The 21,676-nt window shown below is 40.0% G+C and overlaps 2 protein-coding genes across 2 annotated transcripts; both read left to right on the plus strand.

Annotated features, from left to right (window-relative positions):
- The first annotated feature begins 441 nt into the window (after window positions 1–441).
- Tmem126b (transmembrane protein 126B) lies at window positions 442–7,455 on the plus strand. The gene is made up of 5 exons (XM_027407642.2): window positions 442–597; window positions 3,312–3,427; window positions 4,823–5,016; window positions 6,032–6,143; window positions 7,129–7,455. The coding sequence occupies exons 1-5, from the start codon at window positions 517–519 to the stop codon at window positions 7,304–7,306; spliced, it is 681 nt and encodes a 226-aa protein (XP_027263443.1). The 5' UTR covers window positions 442–516; the 3' UTR covers window positions 7,307–7,455.
- Window positions 7,456–14,566: 7,111 nt separating this feature from the next.
- Window positions 14,567–21,380, plus strand: Tmem126a (transmembrane protein 126A). The gene is made up of 5 exons (XM_027407641.2): window positions 14,567–14,734; window positions 16,423–16,518; window positions 19,453–19,646; window positions 20,293–20,407; window positions 21,144–21,380. Exons 2-5 carry the CDS (start codon window positions 16,430–16,432, stop codon window positions 21,340–21,342), a joined length of 597 nt encoding a protein of 198 aa, XP_027263442.1. The 5' UTR covers window positions 14,567–14,734; window positions 16,423–16,429; the 3' UTR covers window positions 21,343–21,380.
- The last annotated feature ends 296 nt before the right edge of the window (window positions 21,381–21,676 follow it).

A 21,676-nucleotide genomic window follows, 5' to 3' on the forward strand; every position in this document is an offset into this window, starting at 1 on the left:
TCTAACTGGACCCTTTCCAAGCGGGGCTTGAGGGTGGACTATGGGGACTGAAGACTGGGAAGAGCAGGCTAGTCCGTGCTGCTCTGGCCGCCCCGGGGGAGGAGGGTTGGAGGTTCTGAGGAGAACCCGAGAAGCCACAGCCTTAACACACCAACCAGGCCGAAGGAGCGAGCTGCCAGCGCTCGACTAGCCCAGCCGCCCTGAGAAGAGGGCGCGCAGCAACAGGCCTGAGCCCGAACCGCCCCAGGTTCCCTTCAGGTTGGCCAAGAGGCGGCCAGGCTGACAAATTGCAGGCAAAGGACAAGCAAGGCTGGCCGGAGGCGGTCCCTCGGGTGCCTGCGCCTTCCTCGGAGCCAATGAGCAGTAGCAGTTTCCGGACGCCACGCCCAATCTCCACCCATCTGGAGGGCGCGGCTCATGACTGGGTGGGGGCGGACCGAGCAAGAGGAGCCAGCTGCAAAGTCCCGCCCCAGGTGCTCCGGCCACGCCCTACGGCCAGTCACGTGAGGCGCCAAGATGGCGGCGTCGAAGCCGCAGGCTTGCTCTGAATTCGGGGATACTGGTGTGTTGCTGAAGGAAGCTAGAGAAGCGCCCCAGGTAGGCGACAACCTGGAATGGTGTGGGTCACCTCCTCGGAGATGGTGCACGTGAAGGAGCAAATAGAGAAAACTAGTCCCGACGTAGTTCGTAGTTCCTAAAAACGTAGACCTGAAGTCTACTCCAGATTGAATGTATCTTATTTCTATTCCTCGAGGACCTTTTACAAGTCTTTCCTTTAATTAGGAATACTTTCTCGCCTAGCCTCACCTGCCGGACCTCTAATTCTCTCATTCTGTTTAAGTTTCTGCTTTTTATTGATTTTGTTTGTCCTGACTTAGCGCCAGGCTGTGATGAATTCTTAAAGACTTCACCCTTTTGATTACCTGGGAACCTGTTATACATGCTGGATAAATCATGTGAGAATGTTGGGTGAAATTCTGAAGGTCAAGTCAAAAACATGCTTAAAAATACAACACACTGTAAAACACTTTGCAAACCATACACCTACACAAAAGCACTTAATTGTATAGAATGGAGATATGATCGGTTGGGTGACTTTGAACTTCCTTAACTTTTAGATTAGAAGTTGATTGTGGCAAAAATCTTCATTTCAACGCTTGTTGAAAGCCTTTTGGGAATGAGAATGGAGCACTTACGGTGCCTGAAGGCCCGGCGTCTATCCCAAAACCACAAAAATAATTTTAAAAAAACTTCTTGGAAAGTTAATAGTCTGTATTTGCTTTAATCAAGGAGAGTGTAGTGAAAGCCTTACAAACACCAGATAACAAAAATATTTGCTCTCTCTTTTCATTATTTCAGTATTTACAGTCCTGCAACCATAATTCTGAGTACCCCTACCCACAGAGCTGTTAAAAGAGCCTGGAAATTTTCTGTCAATGGTGGGGAAGACTGTTCAGTTAATTGAATGAGAGCAGAAAAAAAAAATTCTGTAAAGTGTTTTGATTACGTATGGTGTTATTGATATGTGCCTTCATGGTACACTAGATGGATTGGGTAGAGAATCTCCTTAGAAAGTACTATTTCCTCTTTCATTTTCCATTTGGATAGTAGAGGGGGAGAAAGCAAAAGATTTCAGTCCAGTCCCTTTAAAAATTTATGATTTGTAAAGCATTTTATGCCCCCCATCTTCCTCAGATATTTTAAAGAAAAAGAACTGACTTAATACCATTCTGTATTGAGGAAGAGAAACTGGTCTTTTGATCTCTTGTATACCACCTTAAGATCAAGGAAACCATACTTTGTATGTGTGGATTTCCTGGAGTCTTGATCCACTGATTTTTTTGGGTTTTTTTTTTTTCATTAATTTGAGGTTTAGTATATACTCTTAACTTATAAATATTAACATGTAATCTGTAATGAGTCTTTGACTTTATCCTTATTCATTGGCTAATCCAGAAATTGTATAGCAAAAAATAAAAAGCTAGAGGAACTAGTAGACCTCTCACTGATGAAATAAGTAAACATTTGCAACCAAAAGTTTGGATTTGCAAGAAATGTCCATATTTCCTTGTAAGGATAGAATTAAAAACACTTTAAGCTGCACAATTTCAGAGCACCAAAGAAAGAATTTAACAAATGTCTCCACAAAAACCTAAAAGTCTGACCCATAACCAGACATTCAGAAAAGATCCTTTTGAAATTTATTTTTTAGTTTTTCACCAATTAATTGACCAAGCCCTTGTGTTCTCTAATGTTGGTAGTTATTTGCTTATCTCGAGGGACACAGGAACCTTACAATCCCTGAATCCACTGCTGTGAATCTAAACTTCATGGTATGCCACATAGCTGTTTCTGACAAAGGCCTTGCTTCTACCCCAGCCTTACCAGGAAACTGCATGTACAACATAAAAGTGCAAGATAACCTTGATACACTCACTGCCTCTTCCCAGGCTGGAACAGTGCTCTTCTCCGATTTTGTTCTCTATTTGTCAAAGCACTCCTGGCTGTCTCCTACCCACCCCTACCACAAAATAATCTGCAGAATGAGCTCAGGCTTTCATTAGAGAAGATAGGAGATCATTGTCCACAAGCAGGTTCTGTTTCTGCCCTTACCTGAAGAGGGTAAATGAATGGAGCCTTCTATTCTTTTGGAATGAACAGAGAAAGCTATACTAAAAGGAAAAAAAATCTCAATGATGAGAGGCTTTCTGAAACCTAATTTCTAATCTGTTGTCTTAGTCATTGTTCTAGTGTTGTGAAGAGACACCATGACCACAGCAACTCTTATAAAACAAAGCATTTAATTGAAGGCTTGCTTACAGTTTCAAAGGGTTAGTCCAGTATCATTTTAGTGACCCTGCAGCTTGCAACCTGATTGGGGGTAGGGAGTACACAGACAAGCACACCTGGGTTTGGCATGGACTTTTGAAACCTCTAAACCCACCCGCAGTGACACATAAGGCCAAATCGCCTAATATTTATAAATCTTCATATACTGCCACTCCCTGATGACTAAGCATTCAAATATATGAGCCTATGGGGTCATTCTTACTCAAACCACCACATATGTAAACACAGAAATAATCATTTTCCCAAATTTTGTATAACTCAAAAAACAAAAACATTGTCTTAACAGACAATAAGACCACAGTAAATATTGATTGAATCATGTCCTTAAAATATTGTGAAAGAGGATACCACAGTTCCTAGAACATTCGTAGACTAAATACTTTTAGTCTGAGTATAGTTTTATAGTTTTATTTAAGTTATTATGGTTAGCTGTTATAACTCTGGAATTTCATGTTTTCCAGGACATCAAGATGGCAATTTATACATATGGTCAGCTGATTCCTTCTCTAGGGGATGCAAAATTCAGACCAATGATCTCCGAAATCATTGAAAAACAGCTTGAATATTATAAAAAACCGTAAGAGACACAGCAATAGCTGAGTCACCAACTTTACTTGCTCATCCTTTCTATAGTCTCCAAAGATTGTTTATAAGAAACTAATTTGTGTTTTGCTCCTTCTGTTTGTCTCTTCAGAGTTTTGTTTCTGGGTAGTGTCACCACTATACTATATTAAAATGTTTTTCTTAGAGGCTTTCACAGTTTCTCTTGCAATTACTTTGCTTCCAATGGCAGCCTGAATTGCTCTCTTAAACAGTTGTCTAGGAGAATATGCTAGACATTCACATATATGGAGAAGGGTTTTAGGAAGACTGGCAACACTGAAGTTCCAAAAGATGCCTTAATGAAAGTTCTGAAAACACAGCTAATAATTAATTCATGGAAAAAAGAAAACTACTTACTTGAGTTGGTTATGAAGAATACTTTTTTTTTAAAGAACTGGACAGAAATAGCAATGGATTGAAATAGTGGTTTGTTAGACTGGATTTCTTTTTATAATATTTATTTTATTTATTTGTATGTTTGTGTAATGAGCACATGCTGGAGGAACTAGACAGTGGCTTTGGATCCTCTAGAACTAGAGTTAGAGGCTGGTGTAAGCCTTCAGATGCGGGTTCTGGGAGCCAGTCCCCTTCTTTTGCTTCTTTAAAAAAAAAAAAAAAAAAAAAAAATGCCCAAACTTACTGCTGAAATATTATTTGTGCAAGTATTTTTTGAATTAAAAGCAATTGGTATGAAAACAGTTTGAAGGGTACTTATCTTTTACTGATGAGCAATTATAATTAAAGGCTGTTTAGCTAGGCTGGGATGAGGGGTGACTGAGTGGTCAGAGCTCTTTGTTTGAGAACTTCATTTTGGATCCCCAGAAACCCATAGAAATTTGAGGTATGCAGCAGTTTCAGCTCTAGAAAACAGACAGGAAGAGCAAGCTGGCAGGCAAAACTAATGTGAGCTCTGACTTTGAGAGACCCTGCCTTAATTAATAAAGAGCAGTCATGTGCAGTTCCCAGTATCAGCCTCACATTCATGTTTGTACACATGTTCCCTCTCCCTGACACATGTAACTCAAGAATAACAACAGTTAAACTTTACAGCTTTATTGATTCCTGTATGAGCCAGAATTAGGTAAAATCAAATCTGTCAGATCTTGTTCAATGAAGTTTCATAAACCATAGACAAATTATTTCAAAAGTATCTGGGCCAATTCACAAATAGTTCTCTTCTAGACAGGCTATCCATGTGAAAATAGCTTTTTTTTTCCTTAGATGATCTTAAGTCATTTTTTATAGTTTAATAACAAGAAATATTTGATGCTGGGTATATATGTTATAGTTTATAACTACTGAAGAAAGAACAGATCCATTTCAAGAATGTTATGATAATTTTGGTTTTTTTTTTCTTTGGTCCTATCAGTACCTTAAATATATATGGAACTTTATACTTTGGAACTACTAGTGCTATGTCTGGACTAGTAGCAAACATCATTTTCAGAAACAGTTTCAAGGTTCAACATGAAGCACTGAAGACCTGTGTATACTTGACTACCCTTCCATTTTTGGCTACCATCATTACTTACAAGCTCTTTGTAACTGATGCTTTGCATTCAGGTAAATTTAAATTATTTGATGACAAATTAAAGTTACTCGTTAACAAATGTTTATAATACTCCCAGATATTTGTATATTGTTTTATCATTTACATGTTGTTCTTGGTTTGATCTGTACAACAGTCCTGATCAAGCAAGGCAAGTGATATTCTTCCATAGAACTAGAGTTAGGAGTGGTTGTGAACCACCATGTGGGTTCTGGGTACTAAACCTGGGTCCTCTGTGAGAACAACAAGTACACTCAAGTGCTGATCTAACTCTCCAGCCCCTCTTATCTTTTTTCTTTAATGTTTGTCTAATGACTTCCTTCCCTAATATACTGACTAGAAGCCTAGAAGCATTCTCTCCATCTGTCTCTCTCTGTATCTCTCTCTTCCTCTCTCCCTTTCTTTTTCCCTCCCTCCCTCCCTCCCTCCACCTCTCTTCTCTCTCTCTCTCTCTCTCTCTCTCTCTCTATATATATATATATATATATATTATATATATATATTTTTTTTTTTTTTTTTTTTTTTTTTCAGGATAGGGTTTTTCTCTGTAGCCCTGGCTGTTTTGGAACTCACTCTAGACCAGGCTGACCTCAAACTCTATCTTCCTGCCTCTGCCTCCTGAATGCTGGGATTAAAGGTGTGTGACACCACGCTTGACAAAAAAAAAAGGGGGGGGGGTCTGTTTATATTCTTGGTACCTAACATATACCTGACACATAGTAAACAATATGTGTATCTATTCACCTAGAATCCAGGTATCAGATGTGATAGTATTCTTACTGTGATATTACTTCTGTAAAAATCAACATAAATGATAATTCTCCATATTTTAAAGTATAACAAGTATAGTTTTAAAACAAGATGCATTTAAGCCTGTTAAGTGCCAGACTTCGAATTGCTAAAGTCCTTTCTGCTGTTTAATTTTGGTTGCAAACAGCAAAATAACTGTGTTTTGAAAGACAGCTGCTTCGTTATATTAATTGTTATCTTAAATCTTAAAAGGAAACAAATTGTTCTGTTACTTTCTAGGTAACTTAAGCAAGGAAAACTGTATTATGAGAAGTGTACTGATTGGTGTGGGATGTGGTATTTTATATCCCAGTGCTCTGGCTTTTCGTAAAAATGGACATTTGGCAGTTAAGTAAGTCTATCCATTCCTTCTCTTTTTCCTTCATTCTTATACCCTCCCCCACCACCACCATGTGGTGTGTATGTCTGTGTCTGTGTTGAACATTTAACCAGAAGTCAACTCCAGGTGGTATTTCTCAAAAGCTGTCTACCTGATTTTACGTTTTTGAGACAGGATCTCACTGTGCAGCCATGAATAGCCTGGAATTATGTATACCAAGAAGGCCTTGAAGTCAGAAATCTGCCTTCCTTCGAAGGTGCTGGGATTGAACACATGCCACCATGTCTATTCACCTTACATTTTTGAGACAGGGTCTCTCATTGCTCTACAGCAGTGGTTCTCAACCTGTGGATAGCAACCCTTTTGGGGGTCAAACAACCCTTTCACAATTGTTGCCTAAGATCATAGGAAAACACAGATATTTACATTCATTATTATTCATAATGGTAACAAAATTATAATTATGAAGCAGCAATGAAAATAATTTATGGTTGGAGGTTATCACAACATGAGGAACTGTATTAAAGGGTCCCCACATTAGGAAAGTTGACAACCACTGAGCTAGAGCTTGCCATTAGGCTGATTATACAATGAATCCCAGGGACCCTTCTGCCTCTGCCTCTGCCTCCCCAGCACTGGGTTATAAGCACATCACCATGTTCAGTTATTTTTTTCCATTAACCTGGATTCTGAGTATCAAACTTTGGTCCTCATGGTTACATGGCAAGCATTTTACTGACTGAGTTATCCAGCCCTTCTCTTACATTCATTCAGTCCTTCCTTCCTTCTATTGGGGGTGGGGGAGGATGCTAATAAACTATTCTTTTTAGCTACAGGCTAAACAAAACAAAATAGCCTGCTAACATGTAATTTTGTTACCTGTATGGTAGACCTATAAACTAGACCTATAAACTAGAAATGACTAGTTTAGGAGAAATCAGACGCTTTCAGTGGTGTATCAGTCCAGGAGACATGGTTTACTCTTTTTCATTTTCAGGTATCATTCCGTTCCACTGCCACCAAAAGGAAGAGTTATACTCCATTGGTTAATCCTTAGTCAAACTGGGATGAAATTAATGTCTGCTCCTCTAGTATTTCAGGCAGTCTTTGGAGTGATTCATGGCTCTCACCACCATGCTTTATGTGAAAAACTACTTGGAAAAAAGTGTGCCTGAAAATTAACCATAGAATCAGTGGAGGCCAATTCGGCAGAATGGACTTTTTTAAAAGGACTCGGGCACTGGTCAAAGAGTAAAAAGTAACTCTGCTCCTTTTGCCTAGTATTTATCAGATACTCAGTAAATATAAATGTCAAACAAGTGCACATTTCATCCTTCTTTCTTTGTTGTGTATAGAATTGGGTTTGATGAGACTGGAGAGATGGCTCAGAGGTTAAAGAGCACTGGCTGCTCTTCTAGAGGTCCTGAGTTCAATTCCCAGCAACCACATGGTGGCTGACAACCATAGGTAATGAGATCTGGTGCCTTTTTCTGGCACATGCAGGCAGAACCCTGTATACATAATAAACAAATCATTAAATAAACCTTAAAGAAAAAGAAAAGAAATGGGTTTGGAGCCTCAGGTCTTACCTATGCCAAAATAGTGTGTGTACCTGGTATGCATCAGGGATTGTGCATGTAATAAGAATTGATCCCAAAGACGTCTCAGAAGAGGAATAAGAAATATGAACACATGGTATAAGATGGTTTGAGAGATACACACATAATGTGAGGGAACCAAAACAGTAACTTTACTATTTCGGCTGATGATGTTATAGGGGAAAGTAACATGAGCTAAATGTGAAGGAGGAATTGGAAGTTCATCAGAGAGGAAAATATAGGAGAGAGGGAGGTCCTTGTGCTCACAGATAAGCACTAGAGGAACCAGCAATGTTAAACACATAGGGTTATGTCTTCAAGGGGAGGAATGTATAACCTGTTTTATTTTTTCTCCATGAAAGGACCATTGACCAATCTATATTATGAAGGTGGGTTAAAGGAAGTCCACAAACGCCCAAATAAAGGATAACAGATATTTATTTGAGGAGCACTCACACAATGATGGTAAATAACTGCCACAGTCTTCTACCCCTGGAAGTTCAGGGTCTGCAATGCAGAATGCTCAGACCACACCCCAAAAGACAGCCCAAGCAAGCCCCTCCTCTTCCTTATAAGGGTCACGTCCACACACCAAAACTACACCCTAAGGCCATTACCTCATGTCTATTGGTGGAACAAGTTGCCACTACATTATTAGGTTATTCCTGTTGTGAGAGGATACAAAAACCAGAGCCCGAGTCCACATTGGATCCTCCTCCAGACCCTTATTTTGAGCATATTTTTCTCAACCTATGAGAACCTATCTTTATGGAAGATGTCACTTATACTTCACAAAGAATTTTGATGTAGTCATGTCTTAAGCAGCCAAGCTCCAATGGGTCTTGCAGCAGTGGAGCCACCTAACCTGGGCAATGCCATCAGACTCCCCTCCCCACTGGACCAGAACTGGACAGCAGGAAGGGCTGTAGAGCCGGAGGGCTCCGAGTTCTGGTCAGATCACATAAGAGAACCAGCCCTGAACACACCTGGCTCAGTACCAACCAGAAGGGGCTTCAGAGTTCACTTGGCTGGCTCCACCAAGACCTGCCAAGATGTGTTCTGATGTGGAATATTTGTACATTGTGTGAAGATGTATTGCTGTGACTAGTGTAATAAAAACCTGAATGGCCAATAGCTAGGCAGGAGAGATAGGCGGGACTTCTGGGCAGAAAGAGAAAACTGGAAGGAAGATGGTGGAGTTGCCAGCCAGACAGGGATGAAGCAGTATGGAGATGAGGTAATGAGCCTTGTGGAAGAACATAGGTTAAGAAATATGAGTTAATTTAAGTTAATAATAAGTCTTTGTGTCATTATTTGTGAGGTGGCAGCCCAAAGAAAAGTCTGACTGCAGTGTCCAGCTGACATTTTTTTAACAGTCTTCCTTAAATGGTCCAAGCAATACATTACTTGAGTCCAGATTGCAAAATAACTGACAGGGATTTTATTCCCCTTTTTTCTGGGCTCCTATGCAATTCCAATTTTCAACAACAATGGTTCCTTGTTTAGGAAACAAGGATTGAATTTTACAGTCATTGGTACAAAGTTGCAGTTATTGCTCTGAATATTTTGCTCCTCTAAATGTTTAACAGGCATCTCAATCATAGAAAATGCTTTGCATCAGAGTACTGAAAAGAACCCATACTTATTTCACTGTCTCACAGTGGGACCCCTTGAGTGAGAGGACCCAACGCCTACCCTCCACTTCTTATTTACAGAAAAAAATTCTTACCTTCTCCAAGTGTTGAGCCCAATACATTGAACAGCAGTTGTAGGAATCTCTGTGACCACCAGAGCCAGCAGAGTGAGGATCCACGGTAGGCTTCAACAAGACTCAGTAACGGGTGTTGGTTTAAACTTCGTGAGTCTGACCTTGTACAGTTTAAACATATTTAAGAACAGCACAACTTGGTAGAAAGTCTAGTGATAATTAACTCAATTCCATATGCACAACAAGCTTAAGACATGACTATATCAAAATTCTTTGTAAAGTATAAGTGACATCTTCCATAAAGATGTTTTCTCATAGGTTGAGAAAAATATGCTCAAAATAAGGGTCTGGAGGAGGATCCAATGTGGACTCGGCCACACAGATAGTACAAAGGTTACCAGGCAATTAACCATGTCCACTCCCAGCCTTCTGGGTGGAAACAGGTTATACATCCTTTAAAGAGACAACCCTGTGTGTTTAACATTCCTGTTTCCCCTAGTGTTAGCTTTGAACATAAGGACATCCATGCTTCTTACAGAAAAACATCCCTCTGCTCTCTACCCTGGATCAGTATACTAAGCACACTTATTTAAAAGTTGCCTTCACTTATAATTTAAATATTTATCACATATCTGCATGTCATATATTAAAAACCAGAAGTGTAATGATTCAGCCACTGTCCTAAAGAAGGACAAAATCTAAACAAAGAATTCACAGCACCTTCTCTTTTGGAACCTGCTGAGGTGTTCAGTTGTGTATTTATCTTTATTCTGAAAATGAACACTGATGAGAAAAATTATGGGATAAAATCCTACAGTTCATTCTTGTTTATGATTATATTAGAAACTGGCAACCTTAGAAATACAGCAAGGTTGACCTTTCTTCATTTCTCCTGCCATTTGAAAGCTGATTCATGGTACCTTACCTATCTACTTCAGATTGTCTTTTCTAAGGCTTGAGTAATGACTCAAAGATTAAGAGCACTTGTTGTTCAAACTTGAGGACCAGAATTTGTATCCCAACATTCATATAACAAGCTGGACATGATCCCATGCATGCCTGTAGCCCCAGTGCTGAGTGGGGCAGAGACAAAAAGAACTTTGGGACTTAGTCTACCAGCGTTGCCAAAAGACACAAGGTCCAATTCTGTGAGAGGCCCTGCTTGAAAAGGAGTAAGACAAAGTAATGGAGGAGACCTGATGCCCTCCTCTGGTGTCAGTGAATACAAACAAGCACACACACACACACACACACACACACACACACACACACACACACACACACACACACGAGAGAGAGAGGAGAGAGAAAGAGAGAGTTTTTTTTTTTATTATATGTCTGAGTTTGACAATTCACTTAGCATGACTATCTCCAACTTCCCCAAGTTGCTTTGGTCATGCTGTGTCATCACAGCAATAGTAACTCTGAAACAGATGTATAGGGAAGACCTGCCTTCTAGGTCAAAAATGGCTCCTTTTTATGGTGCTATTTCATTGAGATGGAGCAAAAGAGGTCTCTGCAACTTCTTGTATAAGGGTACTAATCTTATTCCTGGGGGCAAGGTCTTAACTATATCCCAAAGGCCTCACTTCCTCACACTATCACCTTAGATGCTGCATTAATTAGTTTTCCATTAATAATATATATAATAGATAACAATATAATAATGAAGCACTATGACTAAGGTGACTTGTAAGAGAGTTTGGGCCCTAGAAAATTGGAGTACATGATGAAGAAACAAAGGCGTGGTGGTAGGAACAGGAAGTAGAGGCCCACAGTTTGAACACAAGAATGAAGCAGATAACACCAAATGGGATGTCCCAGGGCTTCTGAAACCTCAAAGCCTGCCCCAGTGACATACTTCTTCCAAGAAGGCCACACCTCCTAAGCCTCCCAAATAGCACCAACAGCACCCCTAGCTGGGAGCCAAGTATTCAAATTCCCAAGACTATGGGAGACATCTCATTCAATCCACCACAGAAATCAAGGCTTCAGCAAATAGCATTGTAGGAACAAAAACAGACTCTAGCAACTACCATTATTACTGTTTTTTGTTTTTGTTATTGCTGCATATCAACTATCTCTGGCCTTTTCCTTGCCAATAGTTACCAGCCTAGCATGTTCATAGGGAAAAAATAAAATAAAAAAAAATCACAGAATTATTCTTGAATAATTATATGTGTATACATGTAATATTGGTTCAACATTAACTACATGAAAGGCATGTTTCTGTTCAGCTTTTGGCTGCATTTCCTCTTAAAATGTATAAATAATTATTGCCTTATTTGTATTATAAAGATTAAAGTACAGAGAGCCAGCCAGATGGCTCAGGAGGTGTGGTGGTTTGAATGAAAATGGCCCTCATTGGCTCATATATTTGAATGCTTGATCCCTAATTGGTAAGTTGTTGAGGAAGGATTAGGAAGTGTGACCTAATTGGAGGAGGTATATTACTGAGGGTGGTTTTTCTGGTTTCAAAAGCTGTGCGAGGCCAAATCTATCTATCTATCTATCTATCTATCTATCTATCTATCTATCACTCTCTTTTCCTTCCCCTCCCCCACCCCCGAAATTTGTGGATCAGATGATCAGATGTGAGCTTTCAGCTACTACATCCTTCCCTGTTGCCTTCCACCATGATGATAATGGACTAACCCTCTGAAACTGTAAATAAGCCTCCAACTAAATGCTTTAGTTTAAAAGTTGTATTGTGCGTGGTGTTTCCTCATAGCAAGCGTGCAGTAATTAAAGACAGTCGGTAAAGGCACTTGATGCCAAACCTGATAACCTGAGTTAAATCCCTGGAACCCACATAGGAGTGAACTGACTCCCCACACATTGTTCTATGACCTCTATATATGCACCTTACCCAGCAAACACAAACACTAAATAAACAAATGTAAAATATTTTTTATTTAAAGATTAGAGTACATAGCAAACAAACAGCACCTCAAAAAGATTATACACCATCCACTGGGATTTGTCCTGAGAATGCAAAAATGATTCAGCACATATAAGTCAATAAATGAGATACATTCCATTAACTGAATGAGAGACAAACCTATATATTATTGATTCAATAGTTGCACAAAAAACATTTGAAACAAGTCCCTTCATGATAAAAAAAACCAAACAAACAAATTAAACACTAGAAATACATCTCAACATAATAAATGTCATCTATGAAAAACCCAGCTGACCTCATTCTCATTGGAGTAAAGGTGATGCCTTTTCCTACAAGAATACCTACTTTTATCACTATAATGCAACATAGTACCAATAGAGTACTTGCCAGAGCAAACAGGCAAGAAAAAGAATAAAAAGCATCCAACAAGAAAAAAGTAATGTGTACTTGTTTGTAAGTGATACAATTGTGAACACAGAATACCTACATCCCACTCAAAAACTATTCATACTAATAAGTTTCATAAAGTTGGAGGATATGAAATCAACATACAAAAATCAATAGCTTTTCTACAAACCAATAGTTAAGTAGGGAGGCTAAATAAATATTCCATTCGACTCATAAAATGTGAACAAATTCATCAGCACAAGATCTTCATCCTAAGAAGTGTGAAGGGAAGTATTCTGGGTTCTAGACGTAGAAAGTGAATGAAGAATCTTGAGACTGTCAAGTAGGAGGGTAAATGTATGTTTTCCTGTTTTTAAAGACTATAATCTAGCCAGGCAGTGGTGGTGCACACCTTTAATCCCAGCACTCAGGAGGCAGAGACAAGCAGATCTCTGTTAGTTCCAGGCCAGCCTGGTCTACAGAGTGAGTTCCAGGACAGTCAGGGAACAGCACAGAGAAACCCTGTCTCAAACAAACAAACAAATTTTAAGATTTTTTTTTGTAAATTGTTATTGTTTTGTACTCGGCCAGCTCCCAAATAAATCACACATGGAGACTTTTTCTTTTTTACAAATGCCTGGCCTTAACTTGGTTTGTTTCTTGCCAGCTTTTCTTAAATTAACCATCTACCTTTTGCCTCTGGGCTTTGACATTTCTCTATTTCTGTATACCCTTACTTCTTACTCTGTGGCTGGCTGTGTAGCTGGGCAAGCACCTAGTGTCCTCCTCTCCTCTTGCTCCTCTATCCTCCTCCCAGATTTCTCCTCCTATTTATTCTCTCTGCCTACCAGCCCTGCCTGTCCTCTCTCCTGCCTTGCTGTTGGCCATTCAGCTCTTTATTAGACCAATCAGGTGTTTTAGACAGGTAAAGTAACACAGCCTCACAGAGTTAAACAAATGCAACATAAAAGAATGCAACACATTTTTGCATCATTAAACAAATGTGCCACGGCATAAACAAATGTAGCACATCTTAAAATAATATTCTCCAACAACAAATGACTGTTGAAAGGAAAAAAGATAGCTTGTGTTTCTTGAGGACCTGGGTTTGAATCCTTAGCACCCATGCAAAACACTAGGCATGGTAGGCACACCTGTGATCTCAGCCAGAGAAACAGGCCAGTTCGGAGTTGCTGGCAGCTATTCCTGCTGAATGGATGAGCTCCAGGTTCCACAGAGATATCCTATCTCAAACAATAACCAGAAAGTGATAAAGGGAGACACCAATATTGATATAGCTACCTCAGATAACTTTTATAGAGACCCTAAATCCTTTGGCTGCTTTGTTGGAACACACTGTGTAGACCAAGCTGACCTGGAACTCGCAGAGATCCCCGTCTCCGGCTCCTGAATGGTGAGATTAATGCGTGCGCTATCTCGCCCGGTTCTCTAGCTTCTGAACTTTTTCACTCCATTCACCGAACCCCGTTTCACAGAAGCGGTGTTCTAGGGGACACCGGGAATGCTTGAGGCAATGAGCGCTGGCTGTGGAACTGCTCACGGTCCGCTGGAAGTCACCCACAGTACAACATGGCACAAAGAGCGGGAGATCCAAGCGAAAGAAGACCGGGCAAAGGCCTCAGCCTCGGGCTAACTTCACTGCCAGAGCAGCCTACACCCGCTGCGCGCCGAGCTCGGGAGACCCGGAAGCGGGCTGCGTGCCCAGGTGGGACGGATGGATGGTGGTTTCCGCAGGCTCTACCTGGCAAAGGGATAGTGAACGGATGCCCTCAGCAGCCGCCCGCCTTCCCTGCTAATCCAGTTTAGCAGCTCCCGGACCGGAAGCCTCTCCACAGGAAGCAGAGGCATCGACAAGGTCACGTGTCAGCCAAAGATGGAGCCCAGGCGACCTGAGCCAAGGTTGCGGTAAACCCGAGCGCGGGAGAATCTGGGCAAGCACCGGCGACTAGGAGGAGGGCATACTGTGCCCTTCATCCCGCGGAGTGTGAGTAACACTATGCCAGTGTCGGGAAATGCACGGGGTGGCAACAACAGGGGGAGCTGTCTGTGCTGAGCCCCTCTTCACTTCCCACCCTACAGGATTTATTGACTTTAATCTCAGAATTACTGCCACTTTATCGGGTGGCCGTGGCTAAATTTAATTTTCCAATCTCCGATTTTTATGTAGATACTTTCGGAAATATGTGTAGTATTTAGTTGGGTTTTTTCTTTCTTTTGAGAAACAGTTTATAACCCAGGAACTGACAAACCTGATGCCTAAGCTTCACAAATGCTATTATTGCAGGTGTCGCCACGGGTGGCAGGCCTTTCTTTTTCATAACTGCCACCCGGAAGTGGTTTTTTAAAGAACTGCATCTGTACAGAAAAATTCATTTGCCATCCTGACATGCACCCTGTCTGGTACAGACATCAGCAAACTACTGGCATGTGGGCCGTAATCGGTCTAAAGTGTCAGTCACGTCTGTGCTGTGCCTGCAGACCAGAAAAGGGTATCAAATCACCGTAGGCCTGGAGTTGTGAGCTATTTACTCTATGGAAGTTGGGAGTTAATTTGGGCACTCTGGAAGAGCAACTGGTACTCTTAACTACTCTGCCATCTTTCCAGTCTCCAACTTTATTTTTATGTGTATATGTGTGTCCAAGTGTGGCCTAACACACACACCTGCAGTGCCCGTGGGAGTCAGAAGAGGGTATCTATTTCCCTGGAACTGGAGTTACAAGCAGCTGTGAGCAGACCTTTCTTGCGAGCTGGAGAGTCCGAGGGCCCAATTCTTACCTTTTGCAATAGTGCCATTTCCAACTACTGAGCCATCTCTTTAACCTGACACCAAATTGTTTTTGCAAAGTGGTTACACTCAATTTATAGTTCAATCAGCAACATGTCACTTTCCTGAATGCTTCCAAATCAAATTTTCTAGTTTTTTGTTGTTTTGTTTTGTTTTTTGTTTCTTTGGTTTTTCGAGGCAGGGTTTCTCTGCGGTTTGGAGGCTGTCCTGGAACTAGCTCTTGTAGACCAGGCTTGTTTCGAACTCACAGAGATCCTCCTGCCTCTGCCTCCCGAGTGCCGGGATTAAAGGCGTGCGCCACCAATGCCCGGGCAAATTTTCTAGTTTTAACTAACCTAATTATCTAATTATATATCTATGTGATCTTAGTTTCCCCCTAATAGTTTAACATTTTATCAGTTTACAGGTTGCTGGTTTTTTGTTTTCTCATGACTTGCAGCTGTTGCATTTTCCCCCTCTTGACTATTGAATACAAGTTCTTTGTGGTTTTTCCTGTCGTAAGTTTTCATGTAGCTCATGCTGGCCTTAAACTCCCATGTAGCCAAGGATAGCTCTGAACTGATCCTCCTAGGTCCACCTCCCAAGTGCTGCAACTACAGGCATGTCACCGTGTTTGCATTAAAAATTTCATAATTTTCGTTTCATTCCTATTGTAAATTGCTTAGGAAATAAGGATTGTGAAGTTTGTGTTTCCTAGAAACTCTTGCTGTTTTTTCATGTTCAGGTTTCTGTTGTGCTGTACTGAGGGATGGGGATTTTTTTCTGTATGCTACATATACATTGGTTTTTCAGATTATGAAATTAATCTATAGTTTTCAAAAGTATGCATTTCAGGTGACTGTTTATTTCTAGAAAATTTTTAAATGGGATTTTTATTTTTTTTTAGGTCCAAGATGGAAAACCATAAAGAAAGTGCTATCAAAGATGATTTAATATCTAATATCATATCCAGAAAAGTTAAACAACTTCCAGAGTCAGAAAGGTAAGATCCCTTAGTATTAAAATGTCTTGGGGCTGGAGAGATAACTCAGAGGTTAAGAGCACTGCCTGCTCTTTTAGAGGTCCTGAGTTCAATTCCCAGCAACCACGTGGTGGCTCACAACCATCCGTTATGAGATCTGGTGCCCTCTTCTGGTGTGCAGATATACATGGAAGCAGAATGTTGCATACATAATAAAATCTTTAAAAAAAATAAAATGTCTTTAATCAGAAAGAATTATTAGATTATCTTAAATTTGCTGGTTTATGTGTAAATAACACAGGATATCAAAGGAAACAAAGCTGTATTTTTGCTACGATGAAAAACGCTTGAAACCCAGAGACACCATTTTTGTGTATCACAACTCACTGTAGAACTTAAAACTAAAATTCATCTTTGCAAGTATCCTACTGGTGAACCAACCTTTCCATTCAACTTTGACAGTGATACAAAACTGCATGGACCCATTTACAAATAACATCTTAAAAGAACTTTGTTATCCTTATGTTTTTATTTATTTGGGCTTTTCGAGGCAGGGTTTCTCTGTGTAGCTTTAAAGCCTGTCCTGTGACTCACTCTGTAGATCATGCCGGCCTCGAACTCAGTTATCTGCCCGCCTCTGCCTTCTTACCGAGTGCTGGGATTAAAGGCGTGCACCCCAACTACCCACCTCCTTTTTTATATCTTGTCTTCTCAGTATATTTCTGTATGCTTACCTTTAGTAAGAGTACCATGGAATATGTGGCTAGATGGAATGACAGAGAAATGGGTGTTTAAAGATCTTTAAATGAAAGATAATTTACAAAGCATGCTGATACTAAAAAGGTAGTACAGGCAACTACACTGTACTTCTACAGAATGTTCTTAGGCCTCCTCCACCAGAGAATCTGAGTGGGTTACATTTATGACAAGCTAAGGCGAAGCTGTATGTTTACACACGTGCTGAGATCAGAGGACAACTTTCAGGAGTCTGGTCTCCTCTTTCATGTGGGTCCTAATGGAACTTGTCAGACAGGTACCTTTACCCACTGACTGATTTTACCCAACCATGAGACCTTGAAAAGGAGCTAGTCTAGGAAGAGCAGGAACAAGGTCACAGAAGTGACAAAGCCACGATCTGTCATATTTGAGGAAACAATATTAGTGTGGACATAACAAGGTTTTAAGCAGGAAAAATTTGATCCAACTAACTTTATTGTCTATTCCAGCCAGTTTGGGTAATAGATTTAAAGTAAGCAAGAGGTACCAGTGAAGGAACCAGCATAGTTAAGTTACACTGGTGAGTACAGACAAGCATGGTGGGAGCTGAAATGAAAGATGTAAAATATTACTTTGGAAACTGCTTCAAGTGTGGAGAGCACACCAATTCCACTTTTTGCTGGCACTTAACCATCTTCAAGAGAGAACCTAACACTGAGCAGCAGTTAAGACTTGATAAATTTCAGCAACTGTGTCTCCCTTACCACTACCCCTACACAGACACCCCGTTTAGTTGTTTCCGGAGATAAACAACAGAAAACTTACACAAGGTAAGGAAAGCCTGAAAGACTGATGTAAGGAATGGAGATGATGACAGGAACAAAAGAAGAGAGTGGGCTGCCAGTGGTCTCTGCGCCAAATTAAACAGAGAGCACTACAAATTAAGCTGGTATTACAAGGTTATGGTTTAGCTTAGAAACAATAAAAATGTTTAATTTAAAAACCACAGCAAACTGCAGTTTGGGAGACAATAAAGTGTTCTTTTCGAGTTTCAGCTCCACTGTTTCTAAGCTTTGGTTCCCATGGTTAAAATAGGGATGACTCCCATTTTATAACTTTTATGTATTTGTGAAAGTGCACAAGTTCTGTTTCTTCAGCCCCTACAAAAAAACAGGCTTCTCACATTGGGGCTGTATTTGTTTGATAGTTCTCTAATTTTCGGAACCATTTCTAGAGTTCTGAAAACCTCAATTCAGTCTCTTCCCATGGGGCCAACTATGAGACTCTCCAAGATAGAGTGCAGCTTTTCTTGTGCCTTTACCAAGTCACCTTTATATAACTAATTCTCAGTGAGTGAAATGATAGGCATGGTGAATGCAAAGTAAGAGGTCAGGAAAGCATCACCTTACACAATGTAGGATGCTTTAGTATGATGTCCTGGAAAAGCTTTTAAAGTAAGCAAAAACTACAGAACCTAGTAGAGGTACTTTTAGAGTGACCCTAAGTGGGTTGAGAAATGAGAAACATGCAACAGTGAGCCATACTGCAGATCACAACACAGCTGGTGGAAACCAGACTGAGTTGTAGCTGAAGACCATAGCTTATTCTATTTGTAGGATTCAGTGGTGGTTTTAGGTATTTTTTTTCCCCAAAATTAAGCATATAGAGCATATATTTTGGCTTAAATCCACTTCACTCATCTCAAATTACCTTTCAAATGTTCGTCGATGAGTCACTGTAAACTACCTAGCATAATGTTTCACTTAAATTTCAGTTACCCCAATTTCCTAATCTGGGTAATATTAATACTTGAGAGAAAAACATTAATTCCAAACTACTGAAACCGAGTAGAGTATGTATCTATGTGTAAACAAGTTGTTTATAGACACAATGAGTGTAAGAACTAATAATAGTACCACCTTAAAATGTGTTGTAATTTTTTGATATCATGGGAGTTCAAAAGAGCCAGACATCTCCCTCTTCAGAGCTGTTCCCTATTACACAATTCAGGGCAAGTTTATTAAAATCACAAAATGCAGGTGGCCAGTAGCACTGTATTCTTATGTGTTGCCCAAATTCAAGCCTTTTTAGAATAGAAATATAGATGTGAAGCTATTAATTATTAATGTTGGTTTGTATGTCTTAATTCTTCCCACGGTGCTAGTAAGTTCTGTAACATACCAGAATTGGAGAACTTAACCAAATTGTGGAAACGGGTTATTTTTTCCTCACCCTCAGGAATCTGCTTGAATATGGATCAGCATATGTTGGACTTAATGCTGGTTTCAGTGGCCTAATAGCAAACAGTCTTTTTCGGCGCATCTTGCACGTGACACAAGCTCGACTAGCTTCCAGCTTACCAATGGCCGTGATGCCTTTCTTGACAGCGACCCTGACTTATGTAAATTTTTTAAGTTACCCTTTGAGTACAGGTATGTTTTATTTCATTATCCCCTCAGTTTGCCTTAGTACACACTATGTACAGCTTCACCTAATACCAAAATGTTAATGCTAAGTAGCTGTGGGCTATAATGCAGTACTTAGGGAAGGCTGAAGCTTGCTAGACTTACCCAACAGCTGATTCACATTAGGTTTGCCTGTGCTTGGCTGCACAGTGAGTACATGTGTGTCATATTTCCCTGATCTGAAGCAGGAGCTTCAGATATAATTCCCACATTATATGTAAATCCTTTTAATGAAAAGTAGGTTATGAGAATACAACGCTGTAATCTCTGGAAGTACTATGTGAATGTGTAGTATTTAGCAACAACAACAAAAAAAAAAAATTGAAACTGTATCATTTATCCTGAGTATTCCATGTGTGTGATTGTTCAATTTTATGCTTTATTTTCTGTTACATACGGATTCAAATTTATAAAAATCCAGATCAAGTCAAGATCTTCCTACTTATCAGTATTTCCCAGCCAAGGCCTTGATACACGCTAAGCATGCATTCATGCCGCTACATACCATCCTTTGAGCAATCATTTTTGTTGTCACTGAAAATGTGAACCCTTTGCTCTTTAAATCGCATTTGCTTAAGTATCTTGACCATCATTTACACGATTTATTTCCTAGGTGATCTGAACTGTGAGACCTGTGCCATGACCCGGGGCGCACTAGTTGGTTTTGGTATGGGTGGCGTATACCCTATCCTTTTGGCTATACCTATGAATGGGGGCCTAGCTGCCAGGTAGGACTGTTTTCTAATTTAAAACCTTTATTTATACGTCCACCTAAGGAACTCGAAACTTAAAGAGAGCAAATATATTCTTACTTTAAGTCATTAAGACCAAAAGCAGTATTTCCCTTCTTCCAAGTTTTAAAGTAGTTCTGTCATGCTGTGCCTGCCTCTATATACTGTTCAGGCCACTAACCTTCACTGTGTATTGAATGCTCGATACAAAACGAACCATTATCAGCTGTGTCATATAAAATGAGATGAGTTTGCACACATGTCCTAAAGGAAAATACTGTGAGCAAACTGCTACGTGTAAGCCATCCACACCAAAATATTCCAGTTACTCTCTGAACTCTTGTAGCAATCTATTCTGTGTACCTCCAGAAGTGAACTAAAGAGGCACAAAAAAAATCACAATCTGGTTTTTGTTTGTTTGTTTGTTTTCAAGACAGGGTTTCTTTGTGTACCACCCTGGCTGTCCTGGAACTTGAGTTGTAGACCAGGCTGACCTCCAACCCACAGAAATCTGCCTGCCTCTGCCTCCTAAGTGCTGGGATTAGAGACATATGCCACCAACACAAAACAATCATTTTTAAGACTAAAGAGAAGGCATTAATGAAAATGTCTATGCAGCCCATTGCAACAGTGAATATATAACAATAGAAAAGGAGACTGACATTATCTTTTAGATACTTTTACCTTAAGACTTATAGGGCTTACATGTTTGATAATCAATGTTTTCTTACAGGTATGAATCAAGCCCTCTACCACGGAGAGGAAACATCTTAAATTACTGGATTACAGTTTCTAAGCCTGTCTGTAGAAAGATGGTATTTCCCATTCTACTTCAGACTGTGTTTGCAGCCTACCTTGGGTCTAGACAATATAGACTCCTCATAAAGGCCCTTCAGCTACCTGAACCTGGCTTAGAAAATTCATTGATTTGAAGCAAATATGTACAACAAAAATAAAATGGTGAAAATAATCTATGTCTCTTATATCAAAAATTCAGACTCAGAATTTTTTTACAAGATACAACTCTGACCTGCAATGAAAGACTACAGAGCAACAAAAGTTGGAACCCCAAATAAAAACATACAGGGCATATAGTTTTTGATGCTGGGAATGTAAGTTAGTGGTAAAATGGTTTTAGCATGTAAGAGGACCTACATATAATCCGTAGCTCAAAAAACAAAAATGCAAAAGAACATAAATTCCCTAGTTTGCCCAATACTGTTTCTTAACCATTGCCAGTACCACTCCTTTACTTTAAGGCATTTA

The sequence above is a fragment of the Cricetulus griseus genome, chromosome 3 (genome assembly GCF_003668045.3).
Source record: "Cricetulus griseus strain 17A/GY chromosome 3, alternate assembly CriGri-PICRH-1.0, whole genome shotgun sequence".
NCBI lineage: Eukaryota > Metazoa > Chordata > Mammalia > Rodentia > Cricetidae > Cricetulus > Cricetulus griseus.